At 41.6% G+C, this 21,893-nt stretch overlaps 1 protein-coding gene across 1 annotated transcript in view; it reads left to right on the top strand.

The window, feature by feature from the left end:
- The window catches only part of RSU1 (Ras suppressor protein 1), a 285,604-nt gene that overhangs the window by 47,539 nt on the left and 216,172 nt on the right, over window positions 1–21,893 (top strand). Inside the window, exon 4 of the mRNA XM_033931274.1 lies at window positions 6,137–6,257. Coding sequence (XP_033787165.1) covers window positions 6,137–6,257 — 121 coding nt within the window. The remainder of the gene's footprint in view (window positions 1–6,136; window positions 6,258–21,893) is intronic.

The raw sequence follows: 21,893 nt of genomic DNA, 5'->3' as shown, positions 1-21,893 counted from the left end.
ATCATGATTTTTGTTCCTGGGCAGTAAGTTTAATTTCCTAATTGCTCATGCCTGAAAAGTACAGAATATGTCTGTTTATTTCCATAAAACTAGGCTTTTGAGACCAAGATAGTCAAATTTTGCAATTTCCTTATTTAACCCCCTCCTTTACAAGGCCGCGCTAGTGGTTTTTGTTCCGGCTGCCCCGGTAACAGCTCAGACGCTCATATAATAATAATAATAATAACAACTTTATTTTTGTATGCCACAATACCACAAGCAGTTCAGAGCGGTTTACAGAGGAAGAGTCTGTACACAGACAGCGATGTTACAAGGAAAAAAACCAAAAAACCTTTCAAATTATATTAGTAAGCCGAGAGTAGTTAGATATGACCAGAAGAATTTCAGAGATTTAATGAGGTAGGAAGGAGTTGGAGGAATTTATCTAAGAGATAGGTTTTAATTGATTTCCTGAAGGATTGGTAGGAGGGGGAATTGGAAATGAGGGTGGTTAGACATTTATTCCATTTGCCTGCTTGGAATATCAGTGATCTATCAAGGAATCTCTTGATCTATCAAGTGATCTATCAAGGAATCCCTTCAGGGAGGGGAAGGCAAACAGATATGCATTACGTGTGCGAGTGGTGCCTGGAAATTCAAAATGGTGTGACAGGTAGATTGGGGATGAACCTGTTGGTTTTGAAGCAGAGGCAGGAAAACTTGAAGATGACCCTTGCCTCCATCGGCAACCAGTGTAGTCTTCTGTAATACGGGCTTACATGATCGGATTTTTTGAGACCATAGATGAGACGGACGGCAGTATTCTGAATGATTTTCAGTCGTTTGATGGTTTTCTTAAAGGATCCCAAGTATATGATATTGCAATAATCTAAGGTGCTTAAGATTAGAGATTGAACCAGCAATCGAAAGGAGGGGAAGTCAAAATAGTGTTTGATGGTACAAAGTTTCCATAGGGCGCCAAATCATTTTTTAACCTGAGCATTAGTATGGTCTTCAAAAGTCAGGAATCGGTCCAAGATGACTCCAAGGATTTTGAGGGTAGAATTGATTGCTTAGGTTAACCCGTTTAGTTTCAAAGAGGTGTTATATGTGAAAGACATTAAGGCGTGTTATGGGCGAACTTTGGGCTGTCTCAAGGACAGGTTAGACATGGCCGTCTTGCAGTGATATGATGGAATTACAGTCAAACCTCGGTTTGCGAGTAACCCGGTTTGCGAGTGTTTTGCAAGACGAGCAAAACATTCTTACAAAACGTGTCTCGCAAACCGAGTGTTGACTCGATTTGCGAGCACCCCCAGATAACCGGCATCGCTCCCCCCGCTTGCAAAGGGCCCCTCCTGCTCGAATCGGCACCCCCCCCCCCGCGAGAACAGGAACCCTCCGCCCGACCAACTTTAACTCACCCCCCCCTTTGGCACCGGCACGCAGCCCACAAGTGCCGGTGCCGCTTGAAGATCTTCTTCCCAGTCTCTGCCGGCTTTGAGCATGCATCTGCGTATGCTCAAGCCCTTCTAATTCTCCCTCTCGGCGAGTTTCCATTATTTCCTATGGGGAAACTCGCTTTGATAAACGAGCATTTTGGATTACGAGCATGCTCCTGGAACGGATTATGCTCGTAATCCAAGGTACCACTGTATATGTTTTGACTAGACCTGTTTTAGAAGGGTCTAGACCAGTGGTCTCAAACTTGTGGCCCATGGGCCGCATGCGGCTCTCACAGGTACTATTTTGCGGCCCACGGTCACTCTAAGCAAGGTGACAACTCAATGCATCCGAACTGTTACCGCCTTGGCCGTTGCTAAAAACACTAGTGCAGCTTTGTAAAGTATGGAGTAAAACTTGAAAATGTTGAATTTTCATCTTTTCATTCTTAAGTCATAAAAAGCAACATATGAATCACAATTAACATATATTTATATTGAAACTATACAAATATGACCACAGAGGATTTGAATTGAGTAGTTTTTTGAGATTTGTGATTATATTGTTTCCCATCATATTCTCATTATATTGTCCTTGGTGGTCATGTTCAGAGTCCAGTATATCCTGGTGGAAGTGCTCACCTTGCTCCTCTGAGTATGCTCCCATGTCTCAATTTGTGCATCAAGAATATGGAATATGGCCCAGATTCTCAAAACTTTAACGCCATTGCTAAACTGCTTACTGACGGTTTAGCCTGTATTCATTTTAGTGGCGGATTATCAAAACAGATTATCTCTGCCAATAGCGAGCTTTCTAGCAGTCTCCAACAATGGCATGCAAATGGGCTCTTCAACATTGAAATGATCCCTCCGGTGGATTTTTCAAAAATTCCGAGCCATTTTCTAAAAGTGGCGTCAGCTTTTGGCTAAAAAATAAATGACTGTCGGTGCCGGTCAGTATCAGAGACTCCTAGAAAGCCTGTGTTGTTTTGCAGCAGGAGAGATGCCCATTCTCTCTCCTGTTGCAGGGGGGTGTTAGGGCAGGCCGCGAAGCAGCCCTGTTCAGAGTGCTGCCGCTATTGCTTCATTAGGAGGCGTTGGAGATATGTCGGGTCTCACCAAGGTGTTGTGGGTCAGGAGTGTTGGCCGCTGAATCGGTGAGTCTGATTTTCTCTCAGACAACAAATCAATTCAAATCGATTCACCAAAGTGAAAAAGATTCATTTTGGTGAATTTGGCAGCACTAATCCAGAGTCACATGGAACTGCCATGGTAATCAACCTGCTTCCCATGGTTGACAGGCTACTGTATTAACCATTAGGCTACTCCTCTACTCCAGAAGCTGCACTAATAGTTACCATGCTGAGATGATGTTCATGATGCAAAGGTGCAGGTCTATGAAACTCCAACGTGGATTCCATTGACTGTTTATAGACCTGCACCTTTATATTGAACAAATAAATTCCTGCATCACGAACATCAGCTCTGCACTTTCTTCTTCTATTTTTGCTTTGTTTGCACCACATCGCTGCGGACCAGTTGGGTTTCTTTGTTGGTAGTAGATTTGTATACAGGACATATGGCTTAGTGGTAGTAGATTTGTATACAGGACATATGGCTTAGAATTAATCTTGATGCTGTAAAGGGCATTTTTGAATGTTTCTGTTCTGCTCATCCTGAGACTTTGCTCTTAGAGGATTTTGGTTGCTTTTCTGGGTACTAAAAATAAAGGGATAGATTTTCAAAGGGGAGGCTTAAACTCTAATCTGAGGGCTATCTCCAGACATTCAACCACACAAAATACTACATACTAAAGGTGAAGTGGGGAAATATAAATATGGGGCTCCTTTTACTAAACCGCATTAGGGCATTAACGCGTGGAGTAGCGCGTGCTAGATGCTAACGCCAGCACTGAGCTGGCATTAGTTCTAGCCTTGTAGCGTGGGGATAGCGCGTGCTAATCTGCTGAAAGGAGCCCATAATATTGCAAAAACTCCATTTAAATAAAGCTGAGAGTCTGCTCAAATGGAAGAAAAGCCTCAGGTTTTATCGGCAGAGCCAAAGCTCAAACCACCACCACCACATCACTGGCAAAAAACTTCCATAGTGTGACAATCCGCTACTGAGGTTTACAAATGGTTGAGGACTGAGATTTTTATGCAACTGAATATTTAAAGCAGTCTGTTATATTGCCAACGTTTTATGGCGCTAAGCCGTTTCTTCAGGGCTTAGATTTTCATAGAGCTGTAAAAGTAATTAAATGATATGTATCCCTTTATATCCTCTTGTATTTATGCGATATCGTACATTGAAAATGTCTACTTACTGACAGATTTGTGCTCACGATCTTACCAGTGTCCTACATGCTGAACCTCAGCGCCTCGGTTTTCAAAGGGAGAACAGCCAACCACGCCAGGGGGGGGGAGTGCTGGCCTCTCCTCATTGGATGACAGGCTCGATCATTACACAATGGGCGTGTTAATCCTACTAGCAGTGAAAAATAGAAAATATTGTGCTTTTATTTTTTACATGCTTTTATTTTTTTACTTTTTTGTTGTATATTTTTCATATAGAAAGAGGAGAGAAGACTATGCACTAATAAAAATAAAACCAATTTAACCCTTTTGGGCTGACAATATCTAATTCAAAAATTCCGCGTTGTTCTTTTTGTCGGAGGTGTAATAGTCTATTCCCACAACGTGATACCTGTCATATGTGATCTAACATACAGCACTTCAATTGAAAAAAAATCATGTTTCAAATCCAAGCAGTGCTGCAACCATAGGGGCTTGTAAAATTTGCCTTTTTAGCGTAACCGCAATTGCCTGGAAGTTTGACCAATGTACACCTTGCAACAAGGACAGACAATTTCAGTATACTACAAAACTGGTTTCACAAGTGGTCCTAAATTTAAACGAATATTTCTTCTGATTCGCTGGATTTATAAATTCAGATGCTGTTATCATAATAGCACAATTCTTACAATGTGCACAAGCGGTATGCATAGGCTGAATGGTGTTTTCAGTAAAGCTGTCATGCAGTACTGCTGGACTCGGTTCTTCTTTCAAGTTAATACCTCACGCTAATCTAAGTTCATGATATTTAAAAGGAGGAAGCATTGTTACCAGAGACCAGTGTTTGTATAGATTAGAATCTTACTCAACAGCTGTGATTTTGGATCAAACTTCACTACACATGTGGTTGATGCCACTGTATGTTGGCTCAGTTTTTCTGCCAACATCAAAGCCCTGTTGGCATATAACGCCCTTTTATAGGCTTTACGTATCACTTTCCCAGGGTATCCCAGTTGTCTTAATCTCAATTTCAAATGTTGGGCTTGTGTCTTATATTATGATGTTGTGGAACATAAATACTGGTATCTTAAAAATTGAGAGGTTGGCAGATTCTTCTTTAGAGGTGATGGGTGAAAATTGTCATGATGTAAAAAAGTGTTTTTGTCAGTGCCCTTTCTGTGTATTGTAGTGAATAATTCATCATTTATTTAACCACACAATACATAGTGCTGAATGTCCCCTCTGACCATTGACATTTTGCATATAATGCCAGGGTGTTTTATGGGCAGAGTTTGAGAGGAGCCAATATTGTTGCTTCAATAGCTAACCAGGCAAGAAGGATTGCACCACAGGCACTGAATATTGATCAGCACCTGCATAACTTTCAGCTCTTTCACTAACCTGGATATTCCATACTGGGTTTAAAACCACTGACCTCCATAGACTGAATATCAGGGGTAGTGGTGCAGTAAAGAGGGGGTACACCGCCCAGGGTCATCTCTGTGGGGCCTCTGGCACCTCTCCTCCTCTCAGGCCTCCCCCCTGCATACCTCTTTGGGACCAGGATGTGATGTCAGAAGGGAGTTGAGACCAGTGCGAGCAGCAGGTGGAATATGCTGCTCGCACTAGCAAACATTTCAAGAAGTATGCGGTGGTGGAGGGAGGAGGCGCATGGTGCAACAGGGAAGAGTAATGGGCACATGACGTAGCGATGCTTGGTGCCAACCTTCCTCTTTATGCCACTGATCAGGGGAGAAAAATTATATTTAGTTTTTGCCATTACATAAGTGCTTTTCATACTCCCTCTTTGCCAGTCACCTTGAAGCCTCTCCCCCCTCTTGCAGACTCACCCTAAAAGCATCCAATCTGCTCCTGAAGCACTGCCTCCGTCCGGCCTACCTTAAGGACAAGCCTGATGGTCTAGGCCAGGGTGGATAGGAATGATCTCTAGTTGATTCTGCCTGGACTGGCCCTGGCTTCAAAATGCCTGCTATGACTTCTCGTGGTAGTCTTGAAGTACTTCTGCTAGGATCTAATTTTTCCAGTCCTGGTACTGGGTGTACCACATTCAAGGCCTTGTTCATTTTGTAATTCTATTTATTCAGGAAAAAAAGAGAAGAATTTATGAAAATATTTAATTGTTTTCAAGCAGTATCTTTCCTTGCTAACTCACATCTGAAATATTTAATCTGCTTCTGCTGTATTACAATATCTGTGTAGTATTCTCTTAAAGATTACAATTGCTATTAAACCGCTTTGAATAGAAATGCCTTGACACAAGTTTTCAAAGGCAGTATGTTCTTTTTAATTGAGTAGAATAGAATCTATTGTGTTAATACAAATATATTTTTCAATGTTACTGTGAATGACAGTGCCTTATGTTGAATAATAACTTGAATTGTCTTCATTCAATTTTTCTAGCTGTTCCACCTAATATTGCCGATCTCAAGAATTTGGAAGTGCTGAACTTTTTCAATAACCAGATTGAAGAACTCCCAACTCAGATTAGTAGCCTTCAGAAACTCAAACATCTTAATTTAGGGTATGTATCTAAAGGGCAACACAGATTTTTTCTCTCTTTCTCTCTCTTTTTTTTTTTAACTAATTTTTATTATGCAATGTATAACAAATACAGAAACATGCATATAAAAGAAACACTAGTTTCATAGAAATAGGAACTTCTTCCTAGTTTCAAATAGCAGCCTCATTCACAATCTTCTCAGATCCTCAGCGTCACCACTCAGAACTCAACGTATCATTGTTCTGAGCTTTACATGCCAAATCGTCACTGGATCTGTATGTATTATTTTATATTATTTTTTAAGAGCTTAATTTATAATTTTCAGTAGTATTCAAACAACTTTAAATCGTTTTTAAATAGTCTTGAAATAATGTACTTAGCTTTGTATGCTGTTCTTCATTTAGTAAATGTCTATAGTAAACAGGGTGTCTTAGCCGACATGTTTCGTGGGAAACCGCTTTATCAAGGCTTCACCCCTATTAGAAGTACAAAGAATAGACAGTACTTTAGTACCAACTCTTATTTAAGAAACCCGAAATATATCCAGACTTTAACCATATATGACAGGCTTTAAAAATAAATTCTTACTTACTCTTTCACTGTCAACCTCCTCGAATACTCTATAGAGGAGCCGGCAGCGTACTACCGATTAAATAACCGGGGAAGACATGGAAGCCAGGCCCACTTGCTGACGTGGGCTCCTGACATCACAAGCCCCGCCCCTTACAGTAACTCTAAATCATTTCTACGACTCTTCCCCCTAGCTGATTATAGACCAGGATTAAACTAAAGACATCCACTCTAGTTCGATATTTAACCCGTTTGGAATAACAGTATTTAAAGTGTAAATCCAACGTTGTTCCGTGTAATTTAAACTTTCTTCTAAATTTATCCTACCCACCCTCCCTACGTCTACCTGGTCTATCACTCTCCATTTCAGTTGACTTATTTCATGCCCAAATGTTATACAATGTTCCACTATAGGGGCTTGCAAAGATTTAGTTTTAATGCGGGACTAATGCTCATTTAATCTCACATGGATTGGGTGCTTAGTGCGACCTACATATACCAAATTGCAGGAGCATATCAAAACATATACAACCCCTGTTGTTTGACAGTTAGTGTTAGTTGATGATGTTATAATCTGTTTGGTTTGAGGATCCTTCCATGTCTCACCTTCAATGGTGTTAATACACCATTGACAATGGCCGCATTTATTGTGCTTGCCTATGGTCCGCTCTTGTCTCCGACCAGTCTTTTGATTAATTAAGACTTGACCTATAGTTTTAGCCTTCTTAAAAGAAAACATCGGGATCTCAGCAAAGATATGGTGGAGCTGTAAAATATGCCAGTATTTCTTCATTTGGGATATCAGTTCCTTCGCAGCTTCTGAGTAGGGGAGTACACAAATTAATCTATCTTGTTGTTCCCTCTCAATTTTTTCTGTTAATAAAAGTTCTCTATTAGCATACTTTGCTCTTAAGAAAGCTCTACGAATGGACTTTTCCGGATAACCCCTCTCTCTGAACCTGTTCATTAACTTATTTGAGGCCTCTCTAAATTCTTCCATTTCTGAAGAGACCCTTTTCAGTCTTAGGAACTGACTCACCGGGAGATTAAACTTCAGATGGTAGGGATGGTAGCTTTGAAAATGTAAAAGGGTATTCCTCGCTATAGGTTTTCTATAAAGACTAGTGCTTAATTTTCCATTTTCTTTCTTTATTGTCATGTCCAAAAATTCAATCTTTATTTTATTATATGTAGGGGTAAATTGCAAATTTGAATCTCTAGTGTTTATCCAGGCTAAAAAAACTCTCTGTTCCGTCCCAGTCCACAGGAAAAAATATGTCATCTAAAAACCTTTTCCATAGAATGATATTTTGGAAATACTCCGAAGGATATATCTCCATCTCTTCAAAATGTGCTACATACAGAGTGGCCACAGAGGGGGCCAGAGTAGCCCCCATCGCCACCCCTTGTATTTGTTGGTAATAAATCCCTTCAAATTCAAAGTAATTATTTTCAATTACCCATTTGGTTAATTTAAGCAAAAACTCAGTACTTATTCTCTGATCATCTACCCTATGAGCCATTTTTTACTATTATTTGGGCTTTTTCTTGTGGTATTTTAGTATAAAGCGAGACCACATCTAGGGTGACCAAAAAAGATACTTGGCTTATATCTGGAATCTCAGTCAAAATTCTGAGAAGATGAGAAGAATCTTTCAAAAAAGAGGGGATCTTTTCGGTTTCCTTTTTCAGAAATATGTCTACAAATTGGGACAGGGGCTCTAAAAGAGATCCTCTTGTATTTACTATAGGTCTTCCGGGAGGATTCTTTTGATTTTTATGAATTTTCGGGACAAAGTATATGTAGGGAGTACGAGGATATTTTTCTAACAGAAACTGATATTCTTTTTTCGTCAACATCCCAAGTTCATAATGTTGGGTCACCCAATCAAATATATCTTTCATCATAGATTGGAGTGGATCTCCCGACAAGGGGGCATAAGCTGTAGTATCTGATAACTGACTATTCGCTTCTCTCAAATATTGATCTCTGTCTAGCACGACAGTAGCTCCTCCCTTGTCAGATTTTAGATGACATATTTTTCCTGTGGACAGGGATGGAACAGAGACTACAAGTTTTTTTAGCCTGGATAAACACTAGAGATTCAAATTTGCAATTTACCCCTACATATAATAAAATAAAGATTGAATTTTTGGACATGACAATAAAGAAAGAAAATGGAAAATTAAGCACTAGTCTTTATAGAAAACCTATAGCGAGGAATACCCTTTTACATTTTCAAAGCTACCATCCCTACCATCTGAAGTTTAATCTCCCGGTGAGTCAGTTCCTAAGACTGAAAAGGGTCTCTTCAGAAATGGAAGAATTTAGAGAGGCCTCAAATAAGTTAATGAACAGGTTCAGAGAGAGGGGTTATCCGGAAAAGTCCATTCGTAGAGCTTTCTTAAGAGCAAAGTATGCTAATAGAGAACTTTTATTAACAGAAAAACTTGAGAGGGAACAACAAGATAGATTAATTTGTGTACTCCTCTACTCAGAAGCTGCGAAGGAACTGATATCCCAAATGAAGAAATACTGGCATATTTTACAGCTCCACCATATCTTTGCTGAGATCCCGATGTTTTCTTTTAAGAAGGCTAAAAAATTTACTGTTCCCTCTAAGCTGAGCAGGTGTCCTCCAGCTGCATTGCTACCACTAGGGGGTGGAATATTTTCAGTCGCTAAGGACAGGTATGTTCCCTGGAGTCCTGCAGAACTTGCCTGTCCCTCACAATTGAAAAATGTGACAGTGAAACAGCACCCTCTATTGGTGAGGACTGTGGGTGGAGGACTCCTGCTCAGCTTAGAGGGAACACTTATGTCGGAGACAAGAGCGGACCATAGGCAAGCACAATAAATGCGGACATTGTCAATGGTGTATTAACACCATTGAAGGTGAGACATGGAAGGATCCTCAAACCAAACGGATTATAACATCATCAACTAACACTAGCTGTCAAACAACAGGGGTTGTATATGTTTTGATATGCCCCTGCAATTTGGTATATGTAGGTCGCACTAAGCGCCCTATCCATGTGAGATTAAATGAGCATAAGTCCCGCATTAAAACTAAATCTTTGCAAGCCCCTATAGTGGAACATTGTATAACATTTGGGCATGAAATATAGTCAACTGAAATGGAGAGTGATAGACCAGGTAGACGTAGGGAGGGTGGTAGGATAAATTTAGAAGGAAAGTTTAAAATTACAAGGAACAACGTTGGATTTACCACTTAAATACTGTTATTCCAAACGGGTTAAATATCGAACTAGAGTGGATGTCTTTAATTTAATCCTGGTCTATAATCAGCTAGGGGGTAAGAGTCGTAGAAATGATTTAGAGTTACTGTAAGGGGCGGGGCTAGTGATGTCAGGAGCCCACGTCAGCAAGTGGGCCTGGCTTCCATGTCTTCCCCGGTTATTTTAATCGGTAGTACGCTGCCGGCTCCTCTATAGAGTATTCAAGGAGGTTGACAGTGAAAGAGTAAGTAAGAATTTATTTTTAAGCCTGTCATATATGGTTAAAGTCTGGATATATTTCGGGTTTCTTAAATAAGAGTTGGTACTAAAGTACTGTCTATTCTTTGTACTTCTAATAGGGGTGAAGCCTTGATAAAGCGGTTTCCCGCGAAACATGTCGGCTAAGACACCCTGTTTACTATAGACATTTACTAAATGAAGAACAGCATACAAAGCTAAGTACATTATTTCAAGACTATTTAAAACGATTTAAAGTTGTTTGAATACTATTGAAAAATTATAATTAAGCTCTTAAAAAATAATATAAAAATAATACATACAGATCCAGTGACGATTTGGCACGTAAAGCTCAGAACAATGATACGTTGAGTTCTGAGTGGTGACGCTGAGGATCTGAGGAAGATTGTGAATGAGGCTGCTATTTGAAACTAGGAAGAAGTTCCTATTTCTATGAAACTAGCATATATGAGGTAGCCGTTTGATATTTTTCATGCTATATATTTGATTTATAAAAGAAACACAACATATGCAGTTATATACTAAGAGCTCCTTTTACGAAGGGGGCGGTAGTGGCTAGCGCGCTTGGGAATTTAACGCACGCTATTGCACGTGTTAAGGCCCTAGCATTCCTTTGTAAAAGGAGCCCTAAGATTATAAATTTATATAAAGCACTTTTCCTTTATAGTTCAATTTAAATGTGAACCCTTATCAATATAACTGCTTAGTTGAACAATTACTCTTTGTTCCACCAATGGCTCTCATTCACACAGTTTTCATATGCCAGTTTAATTGATCCTCAGAAACACCACCTTGGACTCCTATAATTCATTGTCCTAGGCTTAAGTGCTGTTTCCTCACCGGATCATTTTAAATTCATAATAATGCTTTTGTATATATATAAATAGTTTAGCTGTGACTGTTAAGATAAAACATATCTCAAATGTGGTCTTCCTTAATGGGATAACTTTGCCAACATGTTTCACTATCGAGTTTTTTCAAGGCCATGCATCCCTTAGATAAGCTCATGCGCTACTCCATTCGACCACACCGTGTATTAACACCGTGTAATATGAGATAAGTTTTATCTTAGCAGTCACAGCTAAACTATTTATATATATATATACAAAAGCATTATTATGAATTTAAAATGATCCGGTGAGGAAACATCACTTAAGCCTAGGACAATGAATTATAGGAGTGCAAGGTGGTGTTTCTGTGGATCAATTAAACTGGCGTATGAAATTGTGTGAATGAGAGCCATTGGTGGAACAAAGAATAATTGTTCAACTAAAATCGATCACATTCCAGGAAACCCCCCCTCCTTCTCCCCTTCTGACCATTCAGCTAATCCAGGCTAAAGTTCTGCATGATATCCCAAGCTGGTAAAAAACAGTTTCATCGAAGAGTTGTTAGGTATGCCATCAAAGCAACCATTGAATAACAGAAAAAAAGAATTGAAGACTTCCAATCCAATGCAGCAGCATACAGACAACATTTTAGCACCATTAAAATAGTACATTCTAAACCATCTGGGTACAAATTAAACAGACATACCCTTGGGATAAAATCAATTAGAAGAAAGCCCACCTTATGATGACAAGCAGATTTGAATAACATGCCCAAAACTCTTGTGAAATAGGACAAGACCACCACAAATGAAATAAAGAACCCACCCCACTACAACCAATGTTGTGAGTCAGACTTAACTCCCATTTACACAACAACTGAGGATTAACATACCAATGCAATAGTAGTTTAATGGTACTCTCTAATTTGTTCAGAAACCGAAAAAGTGTGAGTGTTATGTAAACAGCATTCCCATTGAGGCCTAGATGCACTAAACACGGTTACTAAGACTGCGAGTCGCTGTAGGCCAATTGTGGAAAAGCGATCGATTGATCCAACAAATTTCCATGCAAATGGTTTTCATGGAGGTTCGTCATAATCCTGACTCACCAGTCGTACTGAGAATAACTTCGACACCTTTAGCAGAGCCGGTTTGGGAAGCCACTCAGCTGTTGGGGCTTTTTTCTTTCTTTTTTAAAATGGCACAATATTCTGTCCTATTTTTAAAATGCGCCGCTGCCCCCCCCCCCTCCGCCTCCCACCAATAACGCATGCTACCTCCCGCCCCCACGCCAGCCAAAATTGGCAGGTGGAATGCCTGTTCCCTCCTGCCGCTGCAAGACAACCCCCCCGAACCGACCCCTCCCCTGCTCCACTTTATTAAAAAAAAAAATTGGCAGGAAGAATGCCCATTCCCTCCAGTCACCAGATGCTGCTGGCCCCACCCCCATACCTGGAAATTAGGTTGACAGCAGGAAGGATGCTCAGTCCCTTCTGCTCCTTAGCCCTGCCACTCCAAAATGGTGGGGCTTCCCCTTCCTGGTGCATCCTGGGATGCACAGGGAGGGGCCTAATGCCTTAGGTATCTGAGCCAATCAGGGCCTTAGGCCCCTCCTCTTGCATCCAAGGATGCACCAGGAAGGAGAAGGCCCGCCATTGTGGAGTGGCATGCCTGAGGAGTAGGAGAGACTGAGCATCCCTCCTGCTTCAACCTATTTTCTAGGTATGGGGGAAATTTGGGGTGTGTGTGGGGTTTGTGGGAGGGAGGGTACATCCGGTGGCAGGAGGGAGTGGCATCCCTCCTGCTGATTATTTTTTTAGTAAAAGGATCATTTCAGGAGGGCTTTGCAGAGAAGTCAGTGCAGGGGGAGGGGACTGGCGCTGGGGGGGTTTTGTGGTAGGAGGGAGTGGCCAAGCCTCCTGTCTCCATTCTGGTTCCTGGGGGGGGGTCATTGGGGAGAGCCAGCATTGCATTTTTTTTTAATGGGCCAGATATTGTGGGTGTGTTACACACATGCAAAACATCTATGCTCATAGAACAAAATGAAAAAAACTGGCAGACCTGTTGGGGCTGACCCAATTCTGGCATGTAAAGTTAGGGCATCAATCAGATGCCTGGTTTTAATATTAATGACCTAATTTGCATGCCAAAATCAGAGAATGTAGGACTGCACGGAAAACCACGTGGTGAGCCATTTAGAACATTAGATTGGCTAAATATGATTGGTCGCAAAACATAGAACATAGAAACATAGAACATGACAGCAGAAAAGGGCCGATGGCCCAACAAGTCTGCTCACTCAAGAACCCTCTCTCCAACTAGTCTGCCTGCTCAAGGACCCTTCTTCCCTGGAGTATCTATCGATTGAGCATAACTCCGTAGTACTCCACCTGTTTGCCCCATCGACTCTTGAAGTCGAGCACGTTACAGGCCTCGACCACCTGCTGGGAAGATCATTCCATCGATCAATCACCCATTCAGTGAAGAAGTATTTCCTGGTGTCACCATGAAATCTTTCTCCCTTAAGTTTTAGTGGATGCCCTCTTGTCGCCCTCCGGTTTTGCGACAATTGTTAGACAATCGGAGGCGTTAATGCATTGAACACTGAGAATCCTCCATCATCAATCGCCCCCCATATCCTGTTCCCAAGAGGTCATATAAGTGAGTTTATAGAAAATGTATCCTATAATAAGCTCTCGTATAAAGTCTAAAGATCAGACCCTGTGAGACCAAAAGCCAAAGGCATAGGTCTTCGAAAATAGTACATGTCAGTTTGAGTCACAGCCCACAGTGACTCAGTAGATAGACAATAGCGAAACAAATACAGATAAAAAAAATCTTCCCTGGGGATCCCATATTGATCACAAAGAGGTCTTAAAATCTCCCTCCTCATACAGCTGATAAATAAAGCACAAACCCCACTCAGCCCAAACAAACAACTGGGGATGACACTGAGAGGATCCCATATTTAATAAAGAAGAAATAGGGGTTAAGTTTTACCATATAACTCAGAAAGAAGTTTACTCCACAAGAGTACTATATACCTGAAAAAGGGATTAACACAAGATTGGCATCTGAGAAGCTATTCCAGAATCCCATAAAGTGGCAGAGATGATATCTGGTTCTGCTCAATTTGTGCACAGGACTTGAAAGGGATATCCGGCCTCCAATCCCAAAAATGACGAAATTACGTAGCCAAGTATGAGGGGCCACTGAAAAGTTCTCAGCCCAACCAACAAAGTTGGGGCAGTCTCCATCGAAGGCTATACATAAAAAATATGGAACAAAAAAGTGCAAAATTGCTGGACTAAATGTATAGACATCGATGGAGACTGCTCCGACTTTGTTGGTTGGGCTGAGAACTTTTTAGCGGCCTTTTGTTATATAGTATATTCGCAAATCCAGTACACCAAGTACACCGACTTCTCTAGGCTTCACAAGAACTTTACTAGCAATTCACTGTCTTTTTCCCATGCATATGAAAATAGTCGATTGCCAGTGCTGCAGTACTCGATCTGAAAGCGAAATCAGAAGAACCTGAAATAAATATAAAAACCAAGGCAGTTGATTCATCTTTAAAATTGCAATTCTCCCAAACCTGGAGTAAAAACCATGGCTCAAGTTCCTAAGATCTGTTTGAATCTTCCTGATTAGTGGGACATAATGCTGTGAGTGTGACCTGTTCACCTAGATACTTAGGATATCTTGAGACCCATTTAAAAGGGAAATGGGCTTCTTGATAGGTTACCTCCTCCAGAATAATGGTAAAATTCATAGCCTCAGGCTTTTCAATATTAGCCTGAAAACCAGAGAACCATCCATAGCACTTCATTTCAGTAAGAAGCACTGCAACGATATCCTGAGATGGGACAATGACAAAATCACATCATCAGCAAAAAAGGGAGATCTTATGATCAACAGAACCAGCAAATATCTCCTTAATATCCAAAGTATCCCTTATTTGTGCAAACGGTTCCATGACTAGCAAACAGCAAAGGAGAGGATATCCCTGTCGAGTACCTCAACCCAATTCAAATTCAGCAGTATATGTTCCATTAATCTTAACATGAACTTTAGGGTTTGTCTACAGTGCACACAGTCAGGCACAAAAGCCCCTCCCCTCCCTCAAATCTCTGCAATACTGCAAATATAGAGGGCCAGTGCACCCTGTCAACCGCCTTTTCAGTATCAATTGCTAACAACATTGCAGGAAGCATGACAGAGTGTATGGGCCCAGTTTGCATGTGCTGCTTAATTGCATAACGAGCCAGCTAGTGCTGATAATTAGGTGCTAACAATCAATTGTTAGTGTTGACCACTTAGTGACCCCTTTACGATCCGGACCCGATTCACTAACTTGCCTCTCGATCCAAATGAGGGGAGGGACATTAAAAGCAGGGAAGGCAGCGATTCACACACAAAATTCTCGATCCTACTGGCCTGGCCGATTAACTTAAGAAGCGACTGCTGGGGACCAGTCGCACACCTCTCTGCCAACTCTCCTGCTCCATTGCCGCCACTCTGCCCTGCTCTCTGCTGCCCCGATCTCATTGCCTGTTTCAGAAGCTGCAGAAGCCCTGGGGCAGGGGGGAGAGCCTGTTGACTCCCTGACAATTTGAAATAGCTCCTCTCGCCACCCAGACTGATCTCTGCTGCCTTCCCTGCAGTGCAATCCCGCTGGTTTAAAGCGGGGCTGCACGCCGCAGTGCAGCCCTGCTTTAAAATACGGTTTCACACTGCAGGGAAGGAGGGAAGAGATAACAGGAGCAGGAGAGTTGGGGCCAGGGGGAAAAAAAACCTCAGTTTTTTTTTTTTAAAAAGGACAAAAACCCATACGCAGACCATCTGCAAGGAAAGCAGATGGTCTGCGCATGCGCAGGGATCGCATACCAGCGATCAGGGCAGGCAGATGGGGGCGTTCCTCTGATCGCCCCATCTGCATATTTAAGTTTTCAGAATTCGTCGGACCTGCCTGATTGGGCCTGATCGGGCAGGTTAGTGAATCTAGCCCTTAGTATGCAACTGAAAAGAGGGCATTGACCGTGAGAAGGGCTTGGGTGGGTCAGGAGCGTTCACAAAAGATGCATACAGTATTATTGAATTCGGGGGATCTGCTCTGCGAGGATTTACTCCAGGTTTCATTTGGTGTAAAACCTCACATCTAAGAGTTGGGCATGAAGAGCCATTCTGTAAATGGCGTCCAACTCAGAGTGCTGTTTTTAGAATAGCGCTCAGTGTGCATTTTGGGGGGGGCACCCAAATTGGGAACCATTTACTGAATCTAGTCCTATATGTATAAATGTCATTGCTTAATTGTACAAATGTGGATTTTGAAATCCACATGACAGCAGAACACTGATTAAGGAAATATCATTATGGCAATTTGATGTGGTTTTATGTGCCAGAGAGGTAAGCATGATTTCCTCTTTAGACTTTCTTTAAAACCTCTTAACCCAGGGTCTCCAAAGTCCCTCCTCGAGGGCCGAATCCATTCAGGTTTTTGGGATTTCCCCAATGAATATGCATGAGATCTATGTGCATGTACTGCTTTCAATGCATATTCATTGGGGAAATCCCAAAAACCTGACTGGGTTCGGCCCTCGAGGAGGGACTTTGGAGATCCCTGCCTTAACCAAATAAAATGAGAACTAGAGAAGATTTATGCATGGCTTGAAACAGTTATAAATGCTAACAGAGACTTAAGAGAGGCAAAGGATTTGCAGTGCAACTTCAGCAGACCAAATAAACCTATGATGCAAAAAAAGTTTACTTTCAACCAAAATGCGTGTCTGAACTGGCCACATTTTTGTCTGAAGGCTACATCAGAGGCAAGAACTAGAGAGTTCAATCCTAAAAACATACACTTCACTCTAGAGCAGGGGTGGGCAACTCCGGTCCTCAAGGGCCGGAATCCAGTCGGGCTTTCAGGATTTCCCCAATGAATATGCGACTGGATTCCGGCCCTTGAGGACCAGAGTTGCTCACCTCTGCTCTAGAGTAACGAAGCAGCCATTCTGAAGACATTTGTGGAGTATTGCAGCAGAGCTACTGCTACTGCTTTGTTACTCTAGAGCAGTGTCCCGCAAACTTTTCGGCCGGAAGGCACCCTAAACCCAGTACCCTGGCCGGAATGCACCCGGAATTGTGCGGATGTCAATGTGATGACATCAAGTGCATGTGTGACATCATCATGTCAACGTCTGTGCATACGCGTAGGCCTATCTGGCCGTGACTCTGAACCTGTCACTTTGGTGGGGGATCCTGGAGGAGGTGAGGTGCGGGGAGAGGAGGAGAGTCACCTGCAAGAAGAAGAGTCAGTGCCGGCTGACTGCCTGTAGGACGTGCCTCTTGCCATGAGAGGCACGTCCTATAAGCAGTTAGCCCGCACTGGCACCTCTCCTTATCGGTGTCTCATCGGGCACTCAGTTTATGGTACACTGCTCTAGAGAGAAGTGTGTTTTTTGGATTTGATTGGACTGAATTGGATTTATTACATTTATATGTGAGTATTAAGTGGTTTACAATACTATTACATTTGAAATGAAGGTTGGAAAAACTTATGTCAGAAGTAGAGGATAAAATGATTCAATCCATCAGAAGAGAAAAGAGGCAAGAGGTCTACAAAGAGCATGTGAATACAAAGGCTTAAGGTGACAACTCCTCAGAGTGGAAATGATAAACACATTTGGATCAGAGATTACATTACATTACATTTACATTAGGGATTTCTATTCCGCCATTACCTTGCGGTTCAAGGCGGATTACAAAAGGTTAGTTTAACAAAAAAACAGAGTTACAATGATTTGCTAGAGAGGTAAGTTGTAGATCTTATAAACATTTAGCAGGTTGTTGAGGGTGAGGTGGTTTGTAAAAGAGTTATAGGTGGTCCATAGTGGAAGTTCTTTTGTTCTTATTAGTGCAGTAATGGTAGATCAAATGTCAGTTTTAGAGTTACTAAACGGTCGTGATGTTATTGCTGCTTCAGGAATTTCTTGAAAAGTGTGGTTTTTATTTCTTTTCTGAAACGTCCTATAGTCTGGGGTGGTCATCAAGAGGTTGGAGATCTGGTTGTCTAGCCTTGCGGCTTGGGTGGCTAGGAGGCCGTCGTGTAGTTTTGTTCTTTTTACTTCCTTGATTGGGGGGGGGTATGAATGGGGCGTGCGTTTTTCTTTGTCTTGTAGTGGGTGCTTGGATGAGGCGATTGTTCAAGTATGATGGGCTGTCTCCGTGTAGGGTTTGAATAATATGCAGTAGAATTTGAATTGGATTCTTTCTTGGATTGGATAGCCAATGTGAGTTGATGAAGGCTTCAGTGATGTGGTCATGTTTTTTCAGTGAGTAGATGAGTCTCAAAGCTGTATTTTGGATTGTTTGGAGTTGTCTAATTGTAGTTGCAGGGCAAGGAAGGAAGAGGATGTTGCAGTAGTCCAATATCCCTAGTATTAGGGATTGGACTATAAGTTGGAATTGTGTTTCTTTCAAAGAATTTTCGGACTTGTCTCAGATTTCTCATGATTGCGAATGATTTCTGAATTGTTTTATTTATTTGCGGTTGCATAGTGCAGCATCTGTCTATGGTCATGCCAAGTAGTTTTATGGTGGTTTGGATGGGATATTTGATTGCGTTTATGTCTAAATTGGTTGAGGTTTGGATCTTGTCATTTTCGAGAAGGAATGAATTTGGTTTTGTCTTGGTTGAGTTTAAGTTTGTGATTTTTCATCCAGGTTGTGACTGTTTCAAGTGTTTGGTGAAGTTTGTCTGTCATGGTAGGTTTAGAATGATCGAATGGATGAGGATGGTGATGTCATCAGCATAACTATAGGTGGTTATGCCCATATTGTCCAGATGCGTTCCTAGAGAAGCAGTGTAGAGATTGAAGAGGGTGGGGGATAGTGGAGATCCTTGTGGTACGCCGCAGGGGTTTGACCAGGATTCTGACTTTTCTTTGTTTGATTTTACGCTGTAGGTTCTGAGTTTTAGGAATCCTTCAAACCAAGAGTATACTTTATCTGAGATGCCTATTGCGTCTAAGATCTGTAGAAGGATGTTGTGATCCACTAAGTCGAATGCCGCAGTTAAGTCCAGTTGTATGAGAAGCATTTTTTTTCCCTGTACTAAGGTGTTGTCTGACGGTATCCATAAGGGAGCCTAGTAGTGTCTCTGTGCTGAAGTTTGTTCTGAAGCCTGATTGCATGGGGTGGAGTAGGTTGTGGTCATCTATGTAATTGGTGAGGAGTTTGGCTACTAGGCCTTCTATAATTTTGACATATAGCGGAATTGAGGCTATAGGTCTAAAGTTAGATGGGTGGTTTTGTGGTGCTTTTGGGTCTTTTTGGATTGGGGTGATGACGATTTCGCTGAGGTCAGCAGGGAATGTGCCTTCTGTGAGCGTGAATTGAATCCATTGTAGAATTGTGGTGCGGAATTTTATACTAGAGGTGGTAAGGAGATATGAGGGGCAATGGTTGAGGTCACAGGAGGCATGGCTGTATTTTTTGTAGAATTTGTTGAATTCTGACCATTGTATGTTGGGGAATTGAGTCCAAATTCTGTCTGCTGCAGTTGCCTCTTTTCCTGGAGGGTGGATTGTGATTGGGTTTTGATGGGATGGGTTAAGGATGAGAGTGGCTCTGGTGTTGGTAATTTTGTCTTGAAGTGTTCTGCTAAGAGGGTGGGTGATGGTGGAGGAGTATTCGTGGTGGTTGTGTATGGTTTGGTGTCTGTTAATTCTTTCAGGATTTGGAATATTTTTTTGGAATCTTGAGTTTCCGTGCCTATGAGGTTAGTATAGTAGCTTTTCCTCTTATCCCTTAGTTGATTTTTGTATTGTTTGTTGATTTTTTTCCATTCGGTTTTTGTTTGATCTTGGTTCTTTTTTCTCCATTTTCTTTCTAATCTTCTACACTGTCTTTTGAGTTGGAGTAATTCATTATCAAACCATTGGTCTGATTTCCTGCTGGTTCTGGTTTTGGTTTGTATGGGGGCCAGATCATCAAGGATGTTGGTGGACACATTTTTCCAGTGGGAGATGAAGTTTTTTGGGTCGCAGTCTTGTATAGTTTCGTCTACATTTGACCAAAAAATGGTTGGGTCGATATGTTTGCGTGTGGTGTATGTGGTTTTTTTTGATTGAGGTGTGTGTTTGGTCATGGTCCAGTTGATGTTGAAGTTGTATGTGTAGTGGTCTGACCATAGGGATGGGGACCATGTTCCGTTAGGAGTTTGGATTGCTGGATTGGATGGTTGGTGAGTCATGAATGCAGCAATGTCCAGTTGATGACCTTTTGCTTAAGAATCAGAGACATTGCTGGAGGAAAAGATTTACTGTTAGTGGGAAAACTCACTCATAAACTAGGAAAAATGATTGCATAGGTTTCCATATTGCTTTTGGAACAGAATTGTTTTCAGTTATTTCCCGTAGGAGAAATAGGATATTCCCTCGAAGAATCCTTGTAGCAGGGAGTTCCAGAGGATTGGCCCCGCATATGAGAAGGCTCTTTTTTTAGTGTTATTTCTCTCAATCCAGGGACTTCAAGCTGGTTTTGTTGCGATGATTTTAGAGCTCTATTCAGTTGATATCTGGCCAGTTTCTTGCAAAAATATTCCGAAAGCTGAAAATGACAGGCTTTGGTTTGACATCTCCAGTTCTTGCCTCTGACGCAGCCTTTAGGCAAAATGTGGCCACATAAGGCACATGTTTTGGTTGAAATTTAAACATTTCTGCATTAAATGTTTTGGTCTGCTGCTGGTTCTGCTGTAAATGCTGAAAGGGAAAATTACTGAATTATTCATATATTGCCAATGTAAAATACTGAATACACACAATATTTTTAAGGGCCATCTTAATCACTTCCTGCACATGCGCCCTTTAACTTTTGGCATGCTGCCTTGTATACCTGCTATTACCACCTGTTCTGAAATCACTACTTGCATGTATAACCTCATGGTTCACTTTTAGAAGGTCTAGATACCACTTACAGTTGGATCTTTTTATTCTTGGATTGCCATTTGTATGCTTACACCTCTGTTTGAAATAATTTAATACAGTGCTGCCCCTACAATCTTTGATTGTTTCACATTAGTGGTTATCTCATTAATAAATCAAAAAGTGTTTGTCCACTACTAAATATATGAAAGCTGATTTTAGATAAAATGTAGCAATCAGAATTGAGGCATCTAGGCAGGAATGTGTCAAATTCTAGTAGTATTTTAGGAAAGGATCTGTCAACATAAGAGTCATTTTTAAAACGAAATTCAGGAATGAACATATACGTGTTAAAAATAAATGGGATACCCATGTGGGATCCCTACGAGGGTCAAGATAAGGAAATTGGGTCATTAGGGCATAGACAGGGGGTGGGTAAGCAGAGTGGGCAGACTTGATGGGCTGTAGCCCTTTTCTGCCGTCATCTTCTATGTTTCTTCTATGTGTCAGTTATGTGTGGCAGGGAGCAGCCATTTTATAACTGTCAATGTCTAAAACATGAACGAGGCAACTCAGCAACCTACACATGTAGGTGCAGTGTTCTCCCCAGAATTTTTTTCCAGCCGGGTGGCATGAAAAAGTAGCTGGGTGGGGCGGGACGGGGAAATTTGGTGGTGGGGAAAATTAAGGGCTCCTTTTACTAAGCTGCAATAGCATTTTTAGCGCGTGCAGAATTGCCGCGCTACACGGCTAGAACTAACACCAGCTCAATGCTGGCGTTAGCATCTAGCACATGCGGCAATTCTGCGCGAGCTAAGCGCACGCTAAAACCGC

Source organism: Geotrypetes seraphini, chromosome 2, assembly GCF_902459505.1.
Source record: "Geotrypetes seraphini chromosome 2, aGeoSer1.1, whole genome shotgun sequence".
NCBI lineage: Eukaryota > Metazoa > Chordata > Amphibia > Gymnophiona > Dermophiidae > Geotrypetes > Geotrypetes seraphini.
This window is presented reverse-complemented; position numbering and strand designations above follow the sequence as displayed.